This window comes from Trichomycterus rosablanca, chromosome 8, assembly GCF_030014385.1.
Source record: "Trichomycterus rosablanca isolate fTriRos1 chromosome 8, fTriRos1.hap1, whole genome shotgun sequence".
NCBI lineage: Eukaryota > Metazoa > Chordata > Actinopteri > Siluriformes > Trichomycteridae > Trichomycterus > Trichomycterus rosablanca.
In genome coordinates, this window is record NC_085995.1 from 5,418,403 (window position 1) to 5,442,789 (window position 24,387).

Here is a 24,387-nt window from a genome sequence, read left to right on the forward strand (position 1 = left end):
TAGTCTGTTGCAGAACTGTATAAGCTTAATTAATATATATTTTAATTTTAAAAATAGTATCAGCCTGGAGAAGTTGCTTAATGTGGTTGTTGCAGCTCATTGAACCAGTCAGCTAGCCCTGCTTGCCTTTGTTTTTAGCAGTTAGCTAACCTGCAGAAGCTCAGTATGGAGTCTCGACTTTCGTCTCTTAATACCCAGATTGTTTAGTCGACTTGTATTTATATAAAAAATGCAGAAGGTTTTACAGAATGTGCATTAGTTTCTGCTGTGTGTGCTTGCTTAAAATGTGTACAAGGGTTAAGTTTGAACCAGTACTACGCATTGCTACAGCTGTGGTGAAATCTTACATTCCTGTGCTATCCTTGTTTTAATAATTGTTGTTGTGTGTGGTTTTATATTTTACAATGTTTAAAACATTAATAAGTAAAATTTAAGACGGCACAAATTTAATTGACTTACTTTAAGTCATTTGGCTTAACGTTTTCTTTAAATAAAATTAAAGCAACTATTACAGAGGCAAAATGTAAATCCAGTTAGTTTTGTTATTATTATAGATTCATTATAACACTATTATTACATGGCCAAAAGTATGTGGGCATTGACCATCACAACTCGATGAGCTTGTTGGACATCCCAGTCACAAAGTCATGGGCATTAATATGGACTTAACCTACCTTGTTCAACTAAAACAGCTTCCACTCTTCCTGGAAGGCTACTTTTAAGGTTCTTTTGTGTGTCTGTGCAAATAAATACATTTTTACTGTATACTGTATACTCTACTGTGTACTTTAAATACCTTTGCAGCAAAACACACACTTTATACACCAGACACTGATCCTGTCAGAATGATTAAGTAATGATTCATTTACATTTTTTTAAAATATTTTTTTCATTGTTATTGACCCCCTGTTTACAACCATAATAAACTCAAAAAACGCACTATGAAAGTCATACTGCTTTTAAGCTGTTACAACATACATACCATTATTTCCTCATTATCCTCTATATATATTAAAGTTATACAAATAATCTTTAATTAGCCACATTTTTATACAACCACATTTTTGATAGTTACTTTGATATGTTTAATAATAAAATCTTATCCTACAGTAAACTGTCAACCCATTTCTGACAACCCATTTTTATCCAATGTGACACTATAAAATTCAAGCAATCACTGGTCACAGGCTTTGCTAAAGGGCCCAACAGTGGCAACCTGGCAGTGGTGGGGCTTAAACCTCCTGATTACAAGTGCCTTAACCACTGAGCTAGCACTTCCCCATGATACTGCACTAGCCCTAAATGATTATTTGATTTGTTCCTACAATAAGCATTGCTAATGCTTAGAGAAAAATAGTTCCCCAACCAAGAACATACAGCTAATAGAGCCCTGTGATCAGGAGGTGTCTACTGATTAAATATTAGACATTGATTAATATTTTTGTGACTGTCACAGCTTTTTTGAAATTGGGGTTGTAATAAAGTAAATAACACAGTTGTGAGTAACAGTTTTATGAAACACCAAAATATGATTTAAAAATGAATAAGTCTAATTTTCTTTCACCTGTCTGCTTTTTTGTAATCTTAATTAAGTGTTTCTTTCTTGCTGTACAGGCTGTACGCTGGATACTTGTAAAAAAGTACACAGAATTCATATAGATGATGATGAAGCTGATCACCAACTATCACTGAAAACGGTATTTTTTAACACTGCTATAACCAAGAATAGCACAGTTCTTTAACAACACTGAAACACTGCAAACACATAGTAATCTGTTTTAATTTGCTTAATTTTCAGGTGTGTTTAGGAGCAGAAGCAGAGGACACCTTCCATACAGTTGAGATAGAGGGCGTTATGTATGATGGCAGGATGACCAAAATACCTCTTGCTGTGCTGAAGCCATCAGTTCTGCCTTCTGTAAGTGATTCATAATATTGTTTTATTAATCACTGCTTGTTTTTGTGTCTTTTTTGTACATTTAGTAATTCTGTATTCAATTAAAAATGTAAATTAATGTGTAATTAAATAGGTGACTACTATTTTCTGGTATCTGTACTTTAAAGTTAAAGTAAAGTTTTCTGTTGGTTGGCATAAATATTCTTAAATAAATAAATACATAAATAAAAAAGTTCCAAGAAATTTTGTATAGGGGTTAAGCTGGTCACTTTCCTAATAAAATTTCTAGTAATAATGATAATATTTTTCAAAATTATGGTACAAATATATATGTTTTTATTTGACAATGAAAACATTGCTTTCTTTACAACACATATTAAATTGCATCATGTTCACTTAATAAACCTCAGTTACAAGCTACTGTCGAATCCATATTCATGTACTGTTCAAACCCTGTAATGGCATGTAATTACACAGCTGCCACGTAAACGTTAACCAGAACATCCTTGCATACCATCAGTTGTTGACATCTTGTTGCTAAGGACACGAGTTTACTGCTTTTACCTCAAACTGTGGAATGTTCATTCAGAATTTTTGGCTTCGTCTTGAGATTTCTGCATTTCGCAAGAATTCAGCAGAAGAGTTTGTTTAGTCCTGACATATTTCAGAATGCAATGTTCAGAATGTAAAATCATATCATTTTTAGACATGCACTCATCAGGACTGTAAAAATAAATGCTAACCATCAAATATGCTGGTACTTTCGGCACCATTCACGCCATCGAGGAAAAAATATTTTCCAGTTTAGGGCACATATCCATATGCAATATTGAGTCTGGGTGAATCGAGCTCTGGTGCTTTTACTGGTGTGTTAACTTGTAAGTTTTGGGGAAACAAAGTTACTGACGTGACTACACAGGGGAAGTCGTCTCTGGTTCCAAGGCAAATAGTGATTTAACTACGTTTTGACAAACGTTGGAAGAATGCTCTTGACATGCAAGCTGGCTAAACTGAAATGCGAGACCATGTAGTGTTGCAGACATCAAAATCTGGGCTAAAACAGAAAAAAATTAAAATTATAATGTTGGAACCAGTTAAAAAAATTTATTAAGTCACGGTGCTCTAGTGTGTTTACAATTTGTGTTATATTTCTGACCAGGGCTTGATTGGTGGCACAGAACCAGGCTTCTGGCAATGAAATCTTCCCACCTTTCAAATAAATGCAGGATTAATAATATTTCTATTAATCTATCAAAAAGTGTAGGGACGTGATTTGAAGCACCCACAGGCATAATGCCCTACCAGAGTATTACTGTTCATGCACCAAATTTTACTGTGGATGTGAGAGTGTCTTGTAGGCCTCTCCAGGTCTCTTAAGTGTTTGGCTAAGCTGAAAATTGTGCTCATTAGAGGTGATGACCTACTTCAGTCCTATGTTGTCCGATCCTTATGGTCTTTTGCAAACCTCAGCTTGGCTACTTTTTGCTTGTCTTTTTTGCTTGATGAAAGGTTTTTTGTTTACATTAACATCTAAGGAATTAAGTTGGCATTTTTATTTAAAGCAACTCACAGTTGTGACCATAATCAAAGCAAGCGAAAAAAACAAAGCCTTTTGTTGTCCTATGTCTTGTGCTTGACCTTGTTCTAAAAACTACTTAAATTTTGAGGATGGAAGCAACCTGAAGCTCACTTTATTCTTCTGCCAGTAAAGTCAGAATTCTACCACTCTCTTCTACCCCTTTAAAACTTTTTCCTTTACTGTTTGGCATGTTCAAAATGTATTTTTATTTCTGATACTTTCTAACTGGTCCTATTGCAAGATGGTAGTGAGGACTACCGCAGTGGTGGTCTATTATACTTTTCCTTGTTAAATAGGATTTGGTTTAAGTGATCATTAATCACTGAATCAAAGAATAAAGTGTGGCTTTAAATGGAATGGCTGCCATACTTATGAAGATGCTTCACACCAAGTGAAACATCTTAGTAAAAAAAATAATTGTAACATTGGTGTCTTCCAGTAACCTATCGTGGATCAATAATAGAGCAGTTTTTTGATAACAGTAGTAATAAAAATGTAGCAAGCTCACTTTCTGTGTGTTCTCTAGCTAAGTTTAGGGGGGTTTGAAGTTACTCCTCCATTCACGTTCCGTTTGCTGTCGGGAACTGGACCAGTCTACATCAGTGGGCAACATTTTACAAGTGAGTGGTATTCCTCTGGTCATGTTTACTTCCTGTTTAACAATTCTTTTACATATACATATAAATTTTAAGTTTTTGCATTTTATTATGTGACCTGTATGTTTTTACAGTCTTTGTGTAATCTACCTCTGATGTGTTTTAGGCTTCAAGGAGTGTACATATCAAGTAGAGGAGGAGAATAACACATCCCCTGTAAAGAGACCATCCAGTATGGCTCTTGGAAAAGTGCCACAGGTAAAATATTAAGGCTTCATCTAACGTATGTAGTCTGTAATTTGATTTGATTTGCACGAAGACAAACCTCCTAAAGTGTCTGTATACTCTGCAAAAACTTTTAAAGTCTCATTTTTATACAGACTATCTAACACCTGAGTGTTAGATATAATACAGAAGGTGTGTGGTGTTAAGTGAACCTAGCCATTGGGAGCACTCAAATCAGTGCATTCTTAGCGCTGATCCTAAGCCTGGATAAGTTGCAGGAGGGTTGCATCAGGAAAAGCTTTTGGTGTAAAAGTTGTCCCAAATCAAATATGTGGACAAATCATCTGCTGTTGCAATGCCAAAATGGAGCAGCTGAAATTAATCATTCATTCACTTTACTCTCTTTTTGCAGAAAAAGCTTAAAATGGACTCGGATGATGATGAGGAGGAGGAGGAGGAGGAGGAGGGCGACAGTGAAGATTATGAGGAGGATGACAGTGATGAGTAAGCTTAATTTGCATAATCAGTAAACAACATGAGCATTAAGAGCGGCTTCAAAATATTTAATACATGTGTTCATAGGTACCTGCACTAACGCAAACAAGTTCAAGGTACCATGTTCTTAATTAACTGACATCCGACAAAGAAGTTGCTTGTTTAACAATGCTGGCTGAAAAGGTCATAATTTATTTCTATCATTTTTTATATCAGTTCATTTTAAAATTAAGAGCAGAGCGGCAGTTCACAGTAACTCAATGCACAATAGGAAGAATTCTAGTGCTCTGGTAAAATTTGACTGAGCAAAGAATTAGATGCCCTTAGCACTGTTCAACACGTGTTACAAAACAGTGATGTCTATATGACTAGATAGATGGATGGATGGATGGATGGATGGATGGATGGATGGATGGATGGCTTTATTAATCCCATAGGGGAATTCAGCTATTACAGCAGCTCAAGATACATTAAAGTATTAAAGTACACAAGTATTAAAGTACACATGTAATGTTGTACACATGTTGTAATTACATAAATAGAATGTAGTATGTAATAGTAATATAGTAATATAATATAGTAATATAGTAATGTAATGTATAGTAATGTAGTATGTAATATAAAAACTTTAAAAGTATCCTAGCAGTAAATATTGTTAGATGACATTTGTAATATGTAATATACTAAACTGTTGTAAAGTGTTCATTGTGTAAATGTTAACAGATGTGTAGTATAGTCTTTATAAACAGAGTGCTAGAGCATGCTCCATGAGTCTATCCTGATAGTAACTTAGTGTTTGATGATGATGTCCTGTACTAGTGAAATGTTATACAGCGTGATCGCTGCTGGTACAAACGATTTCCTGTACCGTTCCTTGTTACATCGGAGTTGGATGAGTCTGTTGCTGAAAGTGCTCCGCTGTCTGACTAGCAGGTCATGAAGGGGGTGTGATGAGTTGTCAAATATGGTTGTGAGTTTATTCAGTGACCTCCTTCCAACCACCAACTCGAAATTATCAAGTGAGCAGCCCAAGACTGAGCCAGCCTTTTTGCCTAAATTGGTCTTATATATTCTAAACACATTCTGTATTAATATTTCAATACGTATTTTGATACCTAAATAGTAGTACTCTAAATAGTCTAAACAGCCAACTAATGGTAACCACCAAGCCCACCACACACACACACACACACACACACTCAAAAACACACGACACAAGTGTGTAAATAGGTGTAGAATTGCTTTACTGAAGCAGACTTTTTCCTCTGTTTTTAGTCAGGATGAAGATGAAAAAATTGATGTTGCAAAGACTTCCTTCACATTTCAACAGAAAGTAAGTTATTCTGTTTTCATTGACTTAAAACTCATGACGACAACTGCTTTTATTAAGAAAAAAAAAGCTGTACGGTGAGTGTTTAGATTGGCCAGCAGGTGACAGTGTCTACCGTAAAGCAGACAGAGGTAAAGAATGGCTCGTGTGAGAGGGTTCAAAGCGAAAAAATGGAGATTGATACAATCACACTTTGGCATGTCAAAACACCTGTTACAAATGTATAACTGTTTGATGAACACATATCCCATTACTGCTCTCTGTACTAGTGAAGCTGCTACTTCTGCAAACCTCCTACTATTAATAATAACTAAACTAAAAACACAGTTTTACTCTTTATGCCTAAGATGCAAATTTTTACTCTTTATGCATAAAATGCACATTACATTATGCATGTTACCTATTTATAGATGAGTATCTCTAGTTTATTTTTCTAATTGAACTTTGAATTTGATGCCTCAAAAAACACTCAAAAAAGTTGGATGGGGTAAATAAGAGTGAAAAGTTTTTTTTTTATATATATTCAAGTTGGTCTGCATTCCTGCCGTTCCTGATGCAACCTTTCTCAATTTTGTACAGTCTTAGGACCGGCACTGAGAGCGCTCTTACAAGTTAATCTTCTAATGGCTAGACTGTTTGCCCCCACCTTCCATAACCTATCATGTCTGTGTAGACACCCGACCGGTCGAGAGCACTGATGCAAATAGTCATAATTCTAGTAATTCTGATGTGGTCCATGTAGCAATCTCACTTTATATTAAACCATGTTGAAGGCAGCTGTTACTGTATTTTCAGAACTGCCGTATGATGTTCAAATTCTGCTGAAGTCTCTCTTATTTGGTTTTGACTTACAATGTTAAAACTTGAGCCATTTTGAAGCTGTATTGTTTTACTGTCTGCAAGTACATTTTGTGAGGTCAGGAGGGATTTCTCTTAATAACCATTTAAACTTGTCACAAAAACTTAAGCATCCTTTTTCCTTATATATGAGTTGTGTGCAAGGTTAAAAGAACAAAAGATGAAGGTGATGAACTTTTTTTTTACTTAATGGTGATCATTTTAATGTGATTTGGGTCATAATTAAATAATATTAATAATAGTAATATGATGTGCAACATTATACATCATTCACATTCGACTGGACTGCAAACACCTTAAGAGGCACCAGCTTTGTCACAATGTGCAATGTAAGATGAACAATTCTAATGATAGCCCATGTCACGTTTACAAAACAACCTCTTGAACAGTGTGTTTAGTGGTGATGAGTACTTTTGATCCGACCCATGCACCCACCTGTTTTTGAGCCGTAGGCATGCTGTTTGAAGAATAACAACTGCCATCCTCTGTAATCTGGCTTTATGCCTGCTGGTCAGTTAAGACACATGCAGTCAGTATCTCCATTGAATACTGCAGGTCACCCAATAAGACAGGACATCACAAGACACCACTTTTGTACCTTTGCTCTGATTTCTCACTCCGTCCATTCTTATTGTGGTCTTGTCACCAAGTCGATTCCTCCCCTCGGCAGCTGGATTTTGTGTTTGGATGGTCTGTTTGGTATGTCTGGAAGTGGGTTTTTATGTCTCGTATGTGGTGGAATATTAACCTGTTTTCTGTAGGTGTGAATACGTGTATGTGGGAGGTGTAGTGTGTGAGTGGGAAATCAGCTAACGGAGATGTATGTTCAGTAATGTCTGAGAAATAGTGTGTGTGTGTGTGTGTGTGTGTGTGTGAGAGAGAGAGAGAGAGAAAGAGAGAGAGAGAGATCAAAGGCTTTTCAAGCATACCTGCTTTGTGAATGCTGATTCCTGCCCTAAGGGTGGGATGACAGCTGAACACAGCGTTCACACACTTGGTTAACCCAGTCTTTCTCTGATTTCATTATGCTCTCTCATTACTTAATCCCTATCTCCCTCCTTCTCTGTGTCCTTTCTGGTTTAAGTCTAGCACTTATTTTTAGATTCTCGTCCTTTTGTTCTCTTCCTTCTAACCTCACCTTTCTTTTTCTTATCCTGTTTGTCTTTCACTAACTGTTTCTCTCCTTTTTGTGTACTTGCATGATTTTCCCTTCTCTTCCCCAACTGGTGTGGCAGTGTTGTGAAGGCCCTCCAGGTCACGACTTGACAGGCAACACACTCCACAAATTGCTGAGCACTTTTATCACTCCTCATTGACAACCTCCCCAAAAAGATCATAAAAGGGGATTGAATTACACAGATAAAGCACAAGTCAATCAGATCCATGGGAACCTCAGGGCTTCTGTCACAATGCACTGTTTAACGTTATAGACAGCTAGACATACACCTGCTGGGATTCATTGCTGCTGACACAGTTTCTCATTTTAGCTCTAGTTAAAGTAATTGTACTTTAATGTGTCATTAGGAGGAAATAGGTGGGTTATGTCAGGTCAGTTATGCAGACCAGGGGTGGACCAGCCAAAAAGAAATAAAAAATATTTAGGTAAGCAGCAGTGAGTAATCCTGTCATAATCTTTTATTGCAGTATGTTTTATATCATGGAAACATCCACTTGTCCCTATGTGTGAGTAAATGTGTGAAAATGTGTGAGTGTCACCCTGTGATGGCTTGAGTCCCTGTCCAAGGTGTGTTCATGCTCTGTGCCCTGTACCAGACCCACCATGGTCTTAAACAGAAGCATTTATTTAGCTTTGTTTTAGTCTAACATGGTCAGAACGTCTGAAGAATTGTTCGTTATCAACAGTACATTTCGTAACATAAAGTTTGTGTATCGTTACACATATAGTAGATAGCATGTTTTTCAGAGCAACTCCCTTTCAAGTTACCATGTGTTGACATCATGCCAGTGGTACATAACAGACTGTTATGACTTTCTTTTCAGGCACCAGAGAAAAAGAAGAGTGCAGATAAACAAAACAGCTCACCAGGGAAAAAAGATGACAGAGCAGGAAAGCCTCAAAGCCAGGTAGGATCAAGAGAGTCATAGGTGATGGTGTTACTCTAATATAGTTTTAAAGCTGCCTTCACTTAATGACCACTTATTTGCTTTGCCTTCATCACTTATTCCAGTCTCTTTGTGTAGCCTCCTTATACATTTTGAATCCCCCTTTCAATGTTCTTGACATACACTATGACCAGAAGTGTTTAAACATTCCTTCTAATTATTAGGTTTAGATGGTAAAGACACACTTAATACTAATGGGTGTTTAATTCATTTTTAAAATTAGAATTAAATAATTTGTAAACATTTATAGCCCTTAAACACTAATGTAGCTCTTTGCATGAATTGAGGTCTTTAAAGACATGGTTTAACAAGTGTGCTCTGAAGAAACTTTAGTGAAATGCACAGAGCCTTGGCCCTAATCATGATGAACACCTTTGGGATGAATTAGAAAGTCAAATGCAAAGCAGGCACTTTGGTCAAACATCTGCACCTGATGTCTTACATGCTCTTTCAGCTGAATAGACAAGTTGGAGTGTTTCCCTTAGACACTATCAAATCTTGTGGAAAACCTTTTCTATAATAATTAATGTTGTTATAGCCAGAAAGCAGGATTAGCTCCATGTCCATTCCCAAGGTTTTGGGATGTTCAAAATCTGCAAGATTTATTGGCGATTGTTTGTTAAGTTATGGTTCTTTTTTTTACCCCTTTTTCTCCCCTTTTAGCGCATCCAATTGTTCAATTAGCATCGTGCTTCCTCTCTGTCTATGCCGAACCCTGCCCTGACGGAGGTGATTGAAGCTAACCCGTATCCCCTCCGAAACACGAGCAGCAGCCAGATGCATCTTTGCCACCCACACATTGACGAGTTTGGCGCCACCCAGCGTTGCATGCGGAGAGACACACCCTAAGGGCACCCTCTCCCATCTCTGTGTAAGCGCCTCCAATCAGCCGGCAGAGAACGCAATCGCATTCTGACAGAGAGAGACCCACATCCGGTTCTTTGTCCCACCCCCCACATGAGCAACCGGCCAATCGTTGCTCATATAGCCACTCAGCTTCGAACCGGTAAAGCAAGGCTGGATTCGATACCACGCTCTCAGAATCCAGCCCTGGTTGCAGCGCGTTTCTTTTTACCGCTGCGCCACCTGAGCGGCTAGTTATGGTACTTTTAATGCAGCCTACTGTCTCTTAGGGCTGCTCATGGTACAACTTGTTGCCAGTTTCCTTTTTGAATTGCTTTAACAGATGTTTCTTAGGTATGGTGTAAAATACATGTACATTTTTCAGCGTGAAAGGACATAGAGGACATAGAGAAGCTTTTGTTGCTTTTGTGTTGTGTCATAATTCATTCTGTGATATAAACACACTTTAGGTCTGAGTAGGTGTGTGCTGGCCCAGTGTTTCTGTATGGCAGTGGACTCACTGGGACCTGGATCAGATTACTTGGGATGAATGAATGACTATGTTTTGCTGGCATTATAAATGAATGTAAAACTCAAGTGAGGTGATTTAAAAGCCCAGATAAAATGCAAAGCTAACGCGAGCCACTCACACGCCTCCTGTTATAGAAAAGTCTAAACCAAACAGAGTGGGTTTGGATTTCATGTTTAGTTTGTAATATATGTGTAAATGGGAGTTTTTCCACAGATTGTGGTGTTAAACAGCTGTCGGTGGCTCCGCTCCCGAAACATCCAATTTAAGAAGCAATTTGTGGTTTGCTTTAAAAAAAAAAAAAAAAAGTCATTTGAAAGCCACAAAGCTCTGGAAAAGGGGTTGACTGTCTGGATCTGAAAGAAATTTGCCAGACATTATTCTACTCTTGAGGAGCCCCTTTTTCCTGGTACTGTTACGTGCGTGGTCAAACGTGTCGTTTGATGTTCATGGAATGTATTGTACTGCTCGTTTTTCTGCAGACATACAAAGATGGATGTTGTTAGTGACTACCTATCCCATCCATATTAGACTTTCAGGATAATAAAGACCAGACTCCTTTCTTCCTGGCCCATACCTAAGCAGGACACATGGATACTTATTTGTGTGAATGGCTCGGTGTGGAATGATGCCTAGATGTCCTTTAAGGTGTGTGTTAAACAAACCGAAGCCCTGAAGTGAGCCTGGTGACCAAAAAACTGAAATAGGCAGTTATTGTTGTCGCAAAGAAAGAAAGTTCCTAGAAGTGACAAACAAACACGAGAGGCCATGCATTCCTCTCTTTGAAAAACACTTCTGACCTAATGAAATCACTCCCTCCCTGTACAGGCCTGACCTTTGCTTTAATCTGTTCAGATCACCTTTTGACCACACAGTCCCCAAATCTGTTTATAAATCTACAATGCACTCACAAGCAGCCACCCTACATTTACACCAGTCAGTTCCACCTCCTTAACCAACCTGGTTTCTTATTGCTCCTGGTGGCAGTTCACTTGACCTAACAATAAAGGGGGCAAATTAGCACCTTATTAGCTTTAAAGATTCTTGTCGTGAGGAGTACTAATTCCCTGGTACAGCCTGGGGCACAGTCTGTCTCTTTGTGTGTGTGTGTTTGGGACACTGGAATGTACTCTTTTTTTATGTTTTTAAAAGACTTTCAAGATAGCACACTTCATCTATCTACGTACCTCTGCTACACTCGCACCGATTTCCGATCTGCCACTCCTCTTCCATTAGTCCTCATTAGGGTTCGGTTTTTGATGTTGCTGAACCCCTCGAGGAGACCGGAAACTTAGTTCTCTGTGATTATAGTGCGTCAGGCAACCCTTTCTTAACGTTCAACACCCGTTTCTCTGTGACCATTGAGGCCACTAAACTAGATAACAGTTCAGACCACTTTGGGAAAATTATGTTGGTTTTACAATATAAAGCTTAAAGTTCTACAGGTGCCATGTTTAAGCATAGCATATAATCTCACTAGTGTAGACACGTACAGCAGTGACACAGACCAAACTGGCTCGGTTATAGTACAGGGCCTCTTGATGTTTGGGATTTTTCTAAGGCGGTGGTGTTAACGGAATTTGGAGGGTGATGAGATGCAGATGACAAATGACGTTTCTGTTTTTGAACAGGTGGCAAACTTATAAAATGCTTATCATAAGCTGGAGTAAAACTGCTGGCTAGTGATGTCAGTACACTTTAGGCTTATTGAAAACTAATGCAACACTGCAAGGCCTGTTTTAATCCTCCTGTGCTGAAAACTTCAACAGTACAACAGAACTTTTTTTTTGGTGGTGGGGGGTAGTCCTTGCTTGTTTTAACGTGAAAATGCCTAGACACATTTTCAGACATGATTCAGCATTTCAGAACAGCATTAATACGTAATTAAGGAGTGCAGGTGCTGGACTGGCCCACCTGCAGTCCAGAAATATGTAATAACGTTATGTAAATAAAGTTGCTCCTTTTTTGGAGTGTGTCAGAGATCCAATTATGAATGAAAATACATTTACCAAAAAAATCAAGTGTTTGTGTTTTCGGGTTTAATACAGATCAAAGACAATTTGTCAATTACTTAAGAAACTGACCCACCGCAACCCTGACCAGGATTAAGCGGTGGATGAAAATGAAATGAAACATGGTAATAGTTTTGGTTTACTTTTGCAAACATTTGCTGCATGTGCCAATAAAAATCAACTACTGCCATTTAAAATCAAATACTGCCAATTAAAAATTAATTACTGCCATTTAAAATCAAATACTGCCAATTAAAATCAATTATTGCCATTTAAAATCAAATACTGCCAATTAAAATCAAATACTGCCATTTGAAATCAATTACTGCCATTTAAAATAAACTACTGCCAATTAAAATTAATTACTGCCATTTAAAATCAACTACTGCCATTTGAAATCAATTACTGCCATTTAAAATAAACTACTGCCAATTAAAATTAATTACTGCCATTTAAAATCAACTACTGCCATTTGAAATCAATTACTGCCATTTAAAATAAACTACTGCCAATTAAAATTAATTACTGCCATTTAAAATCAACTACTGCCATTTGAAATCAATTACTGCCATTTAAAATAAACTACTGCCAATTAAAATTAATTACTTCCATTTAAAATCAACTACTGCCAATTAAAATCAAATACTGCCATTTAAAATCAATTACTGCATTTAAAATCAATTACTGCCATTTAAAATCTAATACTGATACATAAAGATGCACACAACAATGTCAATTCAACAATAATATCTCAAGCAGAAATGATTGATCATTGACAGTTGTTTGGATGTGATTGTTATCGTAATTGCTAGATCACTACATGATCCTTCCGAGACAAATCAGGTTTTCGCAGCAGTTTGTTTTGTTGATTAGCAAGTTATTATAAATTAGGTCAAGAAAGTTTTGTTAAGTTATATTGAGCTATATAACAAAAATATAACAATATAACAAAAGCTGCGTACTAATTTCTTAGCCCTCATGCCCTCTCTTCTGATGCTTTGGTTAGCCCCATGCCATCAAGCTTTGAATATAAAAATGTACACATACAAAAATCTTTAACTGACAGAACTTGGCATGTTCTTAAATATATAAATTAAAAACTTGTCTTGATTGTTTACGTTATGCCAGATATGTTAGATTAGATTAATTACAGTAGTAATGTATCTTCAGGTAATAAAAGGCTATAAACAACTAGGGAAATAAATATTTAAAATGTGTTACTGAAAACAAAAAAGCTACAAAACATAAAATCCTAGCAAATAAAGGAAAAAAAGAAAACATTAACATTTGCCTTTACCAACAGTAATGATGATTAATATAGTCCAGTCTCTGTGAATCCTGTTTTAAAGTCACTGATAATAAACTGATGATTTGCTGATGCATGACAGTGTTGTACTGGGAAACCTGACTAATAATTCCGGTCATTTCAAATAATCAAGATAAGCTCAAAATAATTGTGATTAGATAATCATGCAATCATTGTAATAGGTCCAGCAGTGGTGGATTTAGGTGATCAGTGGCCCCTGGGCTAGAGTTTAATTGTAGGCCCCCCACAATAACAGCCACACACTTAATACATACCTCCCTCAGAACTGAGTAGTGGCATGAAATAAATAGAACTTGAGGGTAAAACATTAAACATCACACACACTATACACAGAAAATATGTACTGTGGCAACACACACAAAACAAAGACTACAATAATTTACTGAGCACTTTATTAGGTTCACCTATCTGGTTCTTACAATCATTGATTATTTTTATGAGCTACAGCTACTGTACAGATTACCGACCTTACAATAACTGACTGGAACCTGTACACTGTTTTTCATTTGTATACACAATGTGTTTTAATCTCCTTCTAGTCTTTTATATCAACACATACACAAACTACTACTTAAAAGTTTAAGGACCAGGTTTTTTACTGCTATGTAAGCAGTTCAAGTCAGAGTAAATACAATAACACGTTAGTAGAGGTAAAAATAATAATAATAATAATAATGTCAGAGATATAACAAAAAGGCTATACTAGTTAGCAAGCAATTGGTTGACAGTTTACAGCTCTTCTGCAGCAGTGAAATTAAATTAGGCTTTGAATTAATGAAATGAATTCATACATGCTTTCTTACTGAAAAATTATGAAGAATGCCACAGTGTCAGTGAGTACAGTGTCCTACACCATCAAAAGACACTTTTAAACTGGGAAAAGCTCTGACAGGAAGAGGACTGGTAGACCCAAAGCCACAACATCATCAGAAGAAGTGTCTAGGAGTCAACAGCTGACGTAATAGGCGGCTCACTGGACACATTCTAGCGCTGGTTAAAGCAAGTCTCAGTTTTAAATGTTAAGACTTTAAGCTGCAGCTTTGACAGGTGGTGTGGTTGTAAGGAAGCCATTGCTATAATGGGTGAATATGAAGGGATGAAGCACTTTCTCCAAACAAAAGTAAAACAAAACACTGAGCACCAATTCTTGCTTGTTCTAGCACCTTTGTGGGCCCATTTTTTAGCTTAGTAGGTCAGAGCTGTACATTTACATTTTCATTTACATTTTTGGCATTTAGTAGATGCTTTTATCCAAAAGCGACTAACAGTTATGAGTGAACACATTTTTTGAGCATTTGAGGGTTGAGGGCCTTGTTTAGGGGCCCAACATTGGCAACCTGGTAGTGATGAGGTTTGAACCTGCAACCTTTAGATTACTAGTCCAGTATCTTAACCACTGAGCTACCACTGTCCAGCTGTAGAAGGCAAAAGCTGTGTCTGAAGTTCTCAACCCTCATGCCCTCTCTACAGTCCCTGACAGAAGTCTTGTCGCTTATCCAAGTAGTAGGAACAACAAATAATAACTTGACTTGTAGTTGATCAATTGAAATCAGAACTGGCTTATATGAAAGGCAAAGCCCTCTAGATTATGCTTATTATATCAAAAGAAAGTTTTGTATCATTCATTGAGTTTTATCATTTAATTAGGACAGAAAGGTCAGATTTTGCTTGGACATAAGTCTTGTCGTATACAAAAATAATGTTGAAATTATACATATACTGTACTTTATTTTGAATACACAAACATGCTACAATAACATTAGAACATAAAGTCATGGTGCCTTGGAAAAAATAATTATTATCGTGTATGACTTCCATGGGCTTGAAGGACTGCATCCATACGTCTTGGCAATGACTCAAATAACTTATTGATGAAGTCATCTGGAATGGCAAAGAAAGCAGTCTTGCAGGACTCCCAGAGTTCATCAAGAATTTTTGGTTTCATCTTCCAAGCCTCCTCCTTCATCTTACCCCAGACATGCTCAATAATGTTCATGTCTGGTGACTGGGCTGGCCAATCCTGGAACTTTGATGTGGATGCTGAAGTATGAGAAGGAGCGCCATCCTGCTGCAGAATTTGCCCTCTCTTGTGGTTTGGAATGTAATGGGCAGCAAGAATGTCTTGATACTTCAGGCTGTTGATGTTGCCATCCACTCTGCAGAGCTCTCAGACACCCCCATACTGGATGTAACCAAACCATGATTTTTCCTCCACCAAACTTGACTGTTTTCTGGGTGAATCTTGGGTCCATGCGGGTTCCAACAGGTCTTCTGCAGTATTTGCGGCGATTGGGATGCAGTTCAATGGATGATTCATCAGAAAAATCAACCTTCTGCCACTTTTCCACTGTCCATCCTTTCTGCAAGCTGTGGGCCTTGGCAAATGCGACACGATTTTTTTGTTGTCTTCTGTTTAATGCTGGTTTCTGAGCACTAATTCGGCCATGAAGACCACTGCGTGAAAGAATTCGACAAACTGTTCTTGTAGATACAGCGTTTTCTGGTGACCAGTTCTCATGTAGCTCCGCTGCAGTTGAAAAAGGGCTGGCCCTAGACTGTCGAAGCAACAAACGGTCCTCTCGAACAGTTGTCTTAAGGGGTCTGCCTGACCTGGGCTTGTCATGAACGTCCCCAGTTTCTTGAAATCTTTTTCTTATTCTCTCCACTTGACGTTTGGATACATTAAAGATGTCTGCCACCTCAGCAGCAGACTTGGTCTTCAAGGTCTTGATGATCAGCACTTTGGTTTGTGGTTGAATCTTTGGCATGTTGTCAGAGGTCAGGTTGCACTTCACATGAAAGTCTGGTGTGCTGGGGTTCTTTTTATACACACCTGGGAATGTGTTAATTACATTATTTGTCCCAGGAGAAGCTCTAATCTGTGATTTGTTGAAGACACGACAAGACTTTTGTCCTTGCAAAAACAGATGTTATGGGCTTTACCAAGCTGTGGACATCAGGACACTTTTTGACAGTTTCATTTTGCACCCAGTTATTAATGTGAAAGCCCTTGACATTAAAGTGAACCATTTATTGTAACGATTGATTACAAATAAAGTTATATACCATTTTAAGTTACTATGTCCATTCGTGACAAGACTTCTGTCAGGGACTGTACTGTTGCTTTGGTTTGCCCCATGCCATCAGGTTGAAAAGCTTTCGATACATCAATGTACACATACAAAAATCTTCAACTGGCATAACTTGGCATGTTCTTAAATATATAAATTAGCCACCACACTTTACACTGTCATCAAAATATTCACAGAGCCGCAACCATTAATTAGCTTGATGATAATAGTAATGATTTCCATCACTGTTCCCAAGTCCTGTCTGAATCGCAAACATTGCTCAAGTTTCAAAGTTCTGCTCCCAATTATAAAAGACAAAAAAACCCTGACATAAACTGGCATTCAGCGATATCAAAGACGACATACTAGAGTGTCTTGGCTGTGTCTATGTGTGTGTGCATGTGCAGGATGGACGATTACATCAAATGCTGGCATGCTAGTGATTAAGTGTTGTCCCGTGGCATCTGTAATCAGCGTCTGGCTCAGATTAAAAAGCTGGCTGCGCTTTCTGCCTATCAGCTGTCTCTACTACACAGCTGTCCTCTCGCAAGAAAAAAACCCACCCAGCTTTATAATGACTGCACCACACCGGGCCTCCATGGCCCATAGCCAGCACTGTAAAAGCATGTGTGTGTGAGTACACGGGCATTTGTCCTTTAATTTGATACCTTTTGATCTCTTGACATAAGCGTCAATCTTTAAAGAGGGAAGAGAAGATTATTTCTTTTAGTGCTTGTGAGTAATGTGGTAGTTTAGTCAAGTAGGTTAAGAAATAAGGTCTCCAGTAATCGATTCTCATGCTTTTTCTCTTTCAATCCCCTGATCTTTTTGTCATGAAAACAGTGCCCTGTCCATCAGTAAAACCCTGCAATCAGAGTGGATTCCAGACTCGGCAGCATGTATGGACAGGCCATCACTTGTGTAATACACAGGATTTGCATGTGTGCCAACCTTTACCACATGCACTTTTTGTCAGGTTGTATGTGAAGCCAGATGGACAGACACAAATGAACACAGACAAACAGAGTGAATGTAGTTTGTAAGAATACAGCTTAGGGCAAGCTTTTACAGTTTATTTTTTACTTTTCTAACATGTTATAAGAAATCAGAATGCACAAGCTTTGCAGTGTTAAAATTACTATTGTATTGTATTGACTCGACGTCAATTGGTTGTGGGAGTGGCGTCGAGTTTAAAAGGCGTTGAGGGTAATTTTTGTATCTTTTTCACATTTCTATCAAATCTATAGATGTTAAAACATTTTGTATCTGAAGGTCTTTTTTTATTACAGGTTGTAGTAAAGGGTAACGACAGGACTGGACCAGGAGCTTCAGGGAAGACTTCAGGGAAGACTCCAGGGAAGACTCCCAGCATAAATGAGGTCAAGAGCAGATTAGCAACAGCTGCTAAAGAGGTGCACAGACATACACATTCAATGTAATAACAATAATAATAACAATAATAATTGTTATTATTATATATTTTTTGTTTATTTATTTATTTTGTATGTTGTTTTCATCAGCCACTCACTGCAGGTCATGTTTCACAAGAATCACTGGATGCAGGGCAGGAATATTTTAAACAGGGTGCCAATCATGTCTGTGTAGATGCCTGGCTGTCAGATAGCAACATTGAGACTCTAACCTATATTTCAAGGGTGGTGGATTAATGTTATAGACCGCTGCACCAACTAACCTTTTCGAGCATAATTTCCTGATTTAGTGGCTCACAGGTGGCACAACGGTAAATTACGCAAGCTCACTACCACTGGGATCCAGGGTTCGAATTCCCAGTGCTGCCATTGGCCAGTCAGGTGTCTACATACAGACGTAATTGGCTATGTCTGAGAAAGGGGTGGATGGCCGAGGCAACGCGATGGATTTGCATCCTGTCCGGGGTGTGTTATTGTTCCCAGTGATTCTGGGGAAACAGGATAAACCTTGACCAGGTAAAGCGGTGGTGAAGCATAAAAATGAAATGAAAAAATGTCCCAATTTACAGAAATCTATAATAAAACAGCATTTGTTAGCTGGCAGGTGTGGTTAATGGCAGAGTTATGGGTAAATGATCAAACCACAACAGACAAATATAGTGGACAACAGTGGAAATATCACTTTTGCCATCAATAATAACTGTGGTGGTGAATTAAAAACTTGAAGAGTGTGCTCTCTTGTTGCCAGCATGGGTGAGAGTGGAGCAAAATGACTTTGGAGGAATCCTACAAAAAAAAAAAAAGTAAAAACAGGCTTTTCTGGGTTGTTTAAAAAAAAAAGAGTTTTATGCCATTATGAACTTGTTTAAAACAATTAGAGCTTAATAATTAAATTAGTTAAAATAAACAAGAATCCAAAAAAGCTGGAAAAGCTCTCTTGTTTCCCTTGTTGGCTAAATAAGAATTTTAAGAAAGCATAAAACTAATTGATAAAAGGTCAATACAAAACCTTAGAACTAGAGATGGTTTCTTAGTGGGTGGAACACTAAAAATAGACCCAGTGTTTATTTCCTTTCTTACTTCTTATCAAAACTGTAATGCTAGATAAGCAAAGTATGCGAAAACACATTTTGCGTATTTGAAAGATGCAATTCTTCATAAATGCTGGAAGTAAATCAGATCGGATTTTTGTAGGATGTTTGACTTTATCCTGGTCAGAATCACACAGGTCTGGTTTCACCAGAAAGCACTAAGCACAAGGCTGGAATAGCTGTGCTGCCCGAGCACCCACATAAAATCAGTGAATGTTAAACAGTTCATGTAAAAATAGTTTTACTTTTATTATAACGTCATTTCTGTGTTATAATGTAAAACTACAGCCTGTCTGGTTTGGTTTCAGGTTGGTTTAAACCGTTTGAGCCCCTGTCTATAGGAAGTTAGATATACAACACAAATATTAGTGAGCATTGTTTGGGGCCACACAGCAGTACACACAGCAATCATGCTGGAATGTAGTGGGTACTAATTTAGGCTTACTGTAAATGATTTAGGTCTTAGCCAGTATAAGGGTTTGATGCTAATAAATCTTAGTGTCCCGAGGCGGAGTGACCAGCCTTTCTCATCTTCATGCTGTTGAAATTGCCTCATTCTATCAGGCCCTTAGCCAAGTCAAATTATCTGTCAGCCTATCACCAAGTGATCAGAGCTGACCTCCGAACACCATACACACTTTTACACTCTGATGAGCTCCAGGGAGGATCAGTGTGATGGTGACGCACAGAGAGCCTTGTCATCATGGTAATCATCCTAAGCATCACCTTGATCCCCTCGAGTCCGGCTGATGAGGCATTACAGAGTCAGAACTATGAAGCACTGCACTGATTTGTTTCACTAATTCTCAGCTTCTCTGATGAATATCAGATGATGAGGTGATATTTAGAAAATGGTTATAAATAGTATATTGCATTCAAGTGAGGGCAGTAAGCTCCAGAATTATTTGCACCCCTAGAAAAGCTGGTTTACAAAAGTCTTAAAATGTCTTTGTACTTAATTAGCTTAATCTCAGATCAACCTTATAGAAGGAATCAAACCTCTAATGGAATTACATTTATCCTTCCTAGGTTTTTTTATGCACACAAAACTGTAACTGAAAGCATGTTACCCTGGGTGGATTTAGGAATACACAAACAACCTTGATGGCCCTAACAAATCAATTATCATCTTTATTTTATTCTTATGTTTTGGCACCATTTTATTTGGGTTAGGGTTGTGGTGTGTCCAGCTTTCTGGAATCACTGGGCACAAAGTAGCAATATAACCTGGACAGGATGCCAATCCATCACACTACCACATTATAAGAAGTTATTGGGAACCTTTTTCTTTATATGGAGACTAGCAGAAAAGGGTAGCATTTTATCAGCAATTTAAAGTGTTGTCCATGTTCCAGCAGCTTTTTATTTTTGGACTAACCTTCTTTTGTGTATGTCCAACCATACATATTTTTCCCTCAGCATGAGGTGAAATCACTGTTTTATGTACTTTTTACGGGCTACAGACACATGATCCCTATTTATATGGGCACAGAGATGTTAACTGTAGTTAATAATAATTATAAGCGAGCAATTAGTAGGCCATCCCCCGAAAATAAATTATTTTCAAATTACATTTTACATAAACTATTTGAACGTAGGGTGTTGGCAAACCAGCTTATTGCAGTTGGTCCTTTTTTAAATAAAAATTAATAAAATAATTTGTTCTAAATTTAGCAAGACCTTAAAACTGCTTTTTTTTTACATCTTTCTAAACAGGGAAAATCGCTTCCAAAGACTGAACAGAAGTTTGAGAACTATGCTAAAAGTTCTTTTAAGATAACGGATAAACAAGTAAGTATCATCATTCTCAATATGTTGTCTGGTCAGCTTTTTACATTTCTAGCCTAAATAAAACACACACACACATATCTTACTAAAACTTCATAGTTGTCATATAAAAGCATGTATTTAAAAACTAACCAAACTCATTCCACCTGAAAGATCAAGTTCCCCCTGCTCGAAAGATGAGTAGACTCTCAAACCCAAGAGTGCACCAAGTGCATTAGCATTTTAACTTTCTGTGGGCAGCGAGGCCACATGCTAAAGAGCTTCTGACGGGGCTCGTTCCTCCCTCGGCCCGTTCCTCTCATCTTTATGTTTCTCCAGGCCTGCTCCCTGCCTGTTGAGCAGTGGATGAAATATGCCACTCTCACAGCACAGAGAGAAGGGAGGAGGGAGCTGCCAGGGCTGATGTCTCTACTTGTGATTTAGGTGCCTTTCTATCTTTCTCTCTGTCTCTCGTTCTCACTTTCTCTCTTTCTGTTCTCTGTAAAGCGTTGCTAGTGCTGTCTAATGAAGAAACTGGATGGCGGTATGCTGTTGGTACCAGGCACTTGAGCTGCTAGATTAGATAGAATCAGGATTTGAATTCTTCGTGTTTCAGCAAAAATACTAGTTTCTTACTGCTGCGATAGTGTGAAATGTGATAAACAATTAGATTGTACTTAGCTGTTGGTTATAACCTTGCTGATTAGAAAAGGAGTGAATACTGTTTACAGTATAGTATGGTAAAATATTGTCCTTAAAGTGCAAGTCTAGCCTGGTACTAGGCCTAAACTTTTCCTAACAGTGTTACAATATACACTATATGGACAGTACTGGGACACACCTTCTCATTTTTGAATTCATGTATTTCAGCCACAACAGTTGCTAACAGGTGTAATAAATAATTTAACTAAAGGTAATTATATGCTTCCAACTTTGCATCAACAGTGTAGGGAAGGATCTTTCCTGTTCCAGCATGACTCGGCCCCTGTGCACAAAGCAAGCTCTGTGGCCTTCACAGAGCTCTGACCTCAGCCTCACTGAACAGCTTTGAAATGAATTAGAACCATCACTTAAGGCTTTCTTGACCAACTTCAGTGCCCAGCCGTACTAATACTCTTTAGACTAAATGGGGACAAACTTTAGGTCTTGTGAGAAGCCTTCTAAAGAGAGTGGCTGTTGTTGTAGCTAAAAAGGTTATGTATAGATCGTTCTGTTTTAATACCATTTGTTTTTAAAATGTAATGTCCAACAAGCTCATGGTCAGGTGTCTGAAATACTTTTTGGCCATATAGTGTATGTGCACATAGGGCCTTAAAATAATAAGTGTGATCTACACCAGTGCCTGAGATAAATGCATATTTACTTCGTGATCACCTTGCTTGCTCTGAAATGTTGGTTCCAGAGTCTAGTTCTTGAGTTCATAGACTTCATAGGGACAGTGGTGGCCTAGTGGGTAGGGCTTTCGGCTATCATCAAAACGGCTGAGAGTTCGATTCTCAGCTCTGCCGTGCAGCCACTGTTGGGCCCTTGAGCAAGGCCCTTAACCCTCTCTGCTTCAGGGGCGCCGTACAATAGCTGACCCTGCGCTCTGACCCCAGCTTCCAAACAAGCTGGGATATGCGAAGAAAGAATTTTGTTGACAAAAAAAGACATTCTATCTATCTGGTTGGCACGATGGCTCGGTGGGTAGCACTGTCGCCTCACAGCAAGAAGGTCCTGGGTTCGATCCCCAGGTGGGGAGGTTCGGTCCGGGGCCTTTCTGTGTGGAGTTTGCATGTTCTCTGTGTGCCTGCGTGGGTTTCCTTTGGGAGCTCCGGTTTCCTCCCACAGTCTGTTTGCAAGACATGCAAGTGAGGTGAATTGGAGATACTAAATTGTCCATGACTGTGTTTGAACTTAAACTTGTGAACTGATCATTCTTGTGTAATTAGTAACTACCGTTCCTGTCATGAATGTAACCAAAGCGTGTCAAACATGACGTTAAAATCCTAATAAATAAATAAACAACTATCTATCTTGAATAGATCTTATTTTGGTAATTCTGTAAAGGTAAGAGGCTAACAAATAGAAGACAACATTTTTTAACATTAATTTTTTTATTTTGAGGAACTCTGTAGGCATTGGAAATGCAAACTACTGTAGTGCTTGCTGTACTTGTGCCTGTACAGCATAAATTTAAAAAAATCTTGGAACCACACAGACCCCAAAAAGCTGGGATTGCTGAAGCATGGAACCAATCATGAGGCCTCCATGTTTGTTTTGGTATTTCTGTATCCTGGTAATGGTCAAGCGCGTGGCTTGGTGGCTTTAGGTCAGTTTTAAAAAATCCTGGATAATGTCTTAGTATGTTAACATGTTTATATAGTCATCATAAAAATCTTCCAATTATCAGTTGGAAGGTATGCAATGCCCAGATGCTTGGTCTCTTTAAAATCTGTTACGGGTTTAAAATTCATCTCGTGGATCCAAGATCTCAAACTGTGTATATGCACGAAAATGGCATGTTTGCGTGCATCTCTGTGTATATGCACGTGTTTAAGGAGGGGACGCCACTGAGTCAGCTTCTTGTGTAATGAGGTTTGTGTGGTGATGCAGTACAGCCTCTGTGTCACAGAGCATCCATTAGTGCAGCGGGGACTTGTCATTCCAGCCTTGGAGCAGAGCAGGTGTACTCTCTGATGATGAGTGGGTAATGTGTGTGTGTGTGTGTGTGTGTGTGTGTGTGTTGTTTGTCTGTGTGTATGTGTGTGTGTGTGTTGTTTGTTTGTGTGTATGTAACTAGCTCTGGAAGCACTTTGGTCCAGGCAGCAGGGTAAGAAATAGGACTATAAGACTGTTAGAGAGACACTAGTCATACCTTCTGGTATGCCCAGCTCCAGTCTGCTCTTCTCTCCCTCTGGGCACATGTTAATATGGACCTTTTTAGTCTAACCTGACTCATGCTCTTTTATTAATAAGCATTTTAATGACTAGCCACATAACAGGACTCTTTTCCAGCCTAACTCATCTTGTCTCTCTCTCTCTGCCTCCTCTCTCCCTTTTCCCCACATTTTTTTCTTGCAGGTGATCAAAGACCTTTGGAACTTTGTCCAAACACTGAAAAAGTAATGGCTGAATTTGCAGCTCTCTCCCTTTTGCCCCTCCCCAGAGTACCACAGGACTACCCAGTGACGGTCTTCAGCTGTGAATCTGGGCCATTTCATTTTACATGGA

General features: G+C 38.3%; 1 protein-coding gene across 2 annotated transcripts in view; it reads left to right on the top strand.

Annotated features, from left to right (window-relative positions):
* The window catches only part of npm1b (nucleophosmin 1b), a 31,441-nt gene that overhangs the window by 89 nt on the left and 6,965 nt on the right, over positions 1-24,387 (top strand). The window contains exons 2-11 of one of the 2 annotated variants that reach the window (XM_062999761.1): positions 1,615-1,697; positions 1,799-1,918; positions 4,003-4,096; positions 4,239-4,330; positions 4,710-4,801; positions 6,068-6,125; positions 8,982-9,065; positions 18,176-18,298; positions 21,124-21,198; positions 24,238-24,307. In XM_062999761.1, coding sequence (XP_062855831.1) covers positions 1,615-1,697; positions 1,799-1,918; positions 4,003-4,096; positions 4,239-4,330; positions 4,710-4,801; positions 6,068-6,125; positions 8,982-9,065; positions 18,176-18,298; positions 21,124-21,198; positions 24,238-24,282 — 866 coding nt within the window. In that variant the 3' untranslated portion in view covers positions 24,283-24,307. Of the gene's footprint in view, positions 1-1,614; positions 1,698-1,798; positions 1,919-4,002; positions 4,097-4,238; positions 4,331-4,709; positions 4,802-6,067; positions 6,126-8,981; positions 9,066-18,175; positions 18,299-21,123; positions 21,199-24,237; positions 24,308-24,387 lie in introns of those variants that run through there. The other variant, XM_062999760.1, reaches the window with a different exon arrangement.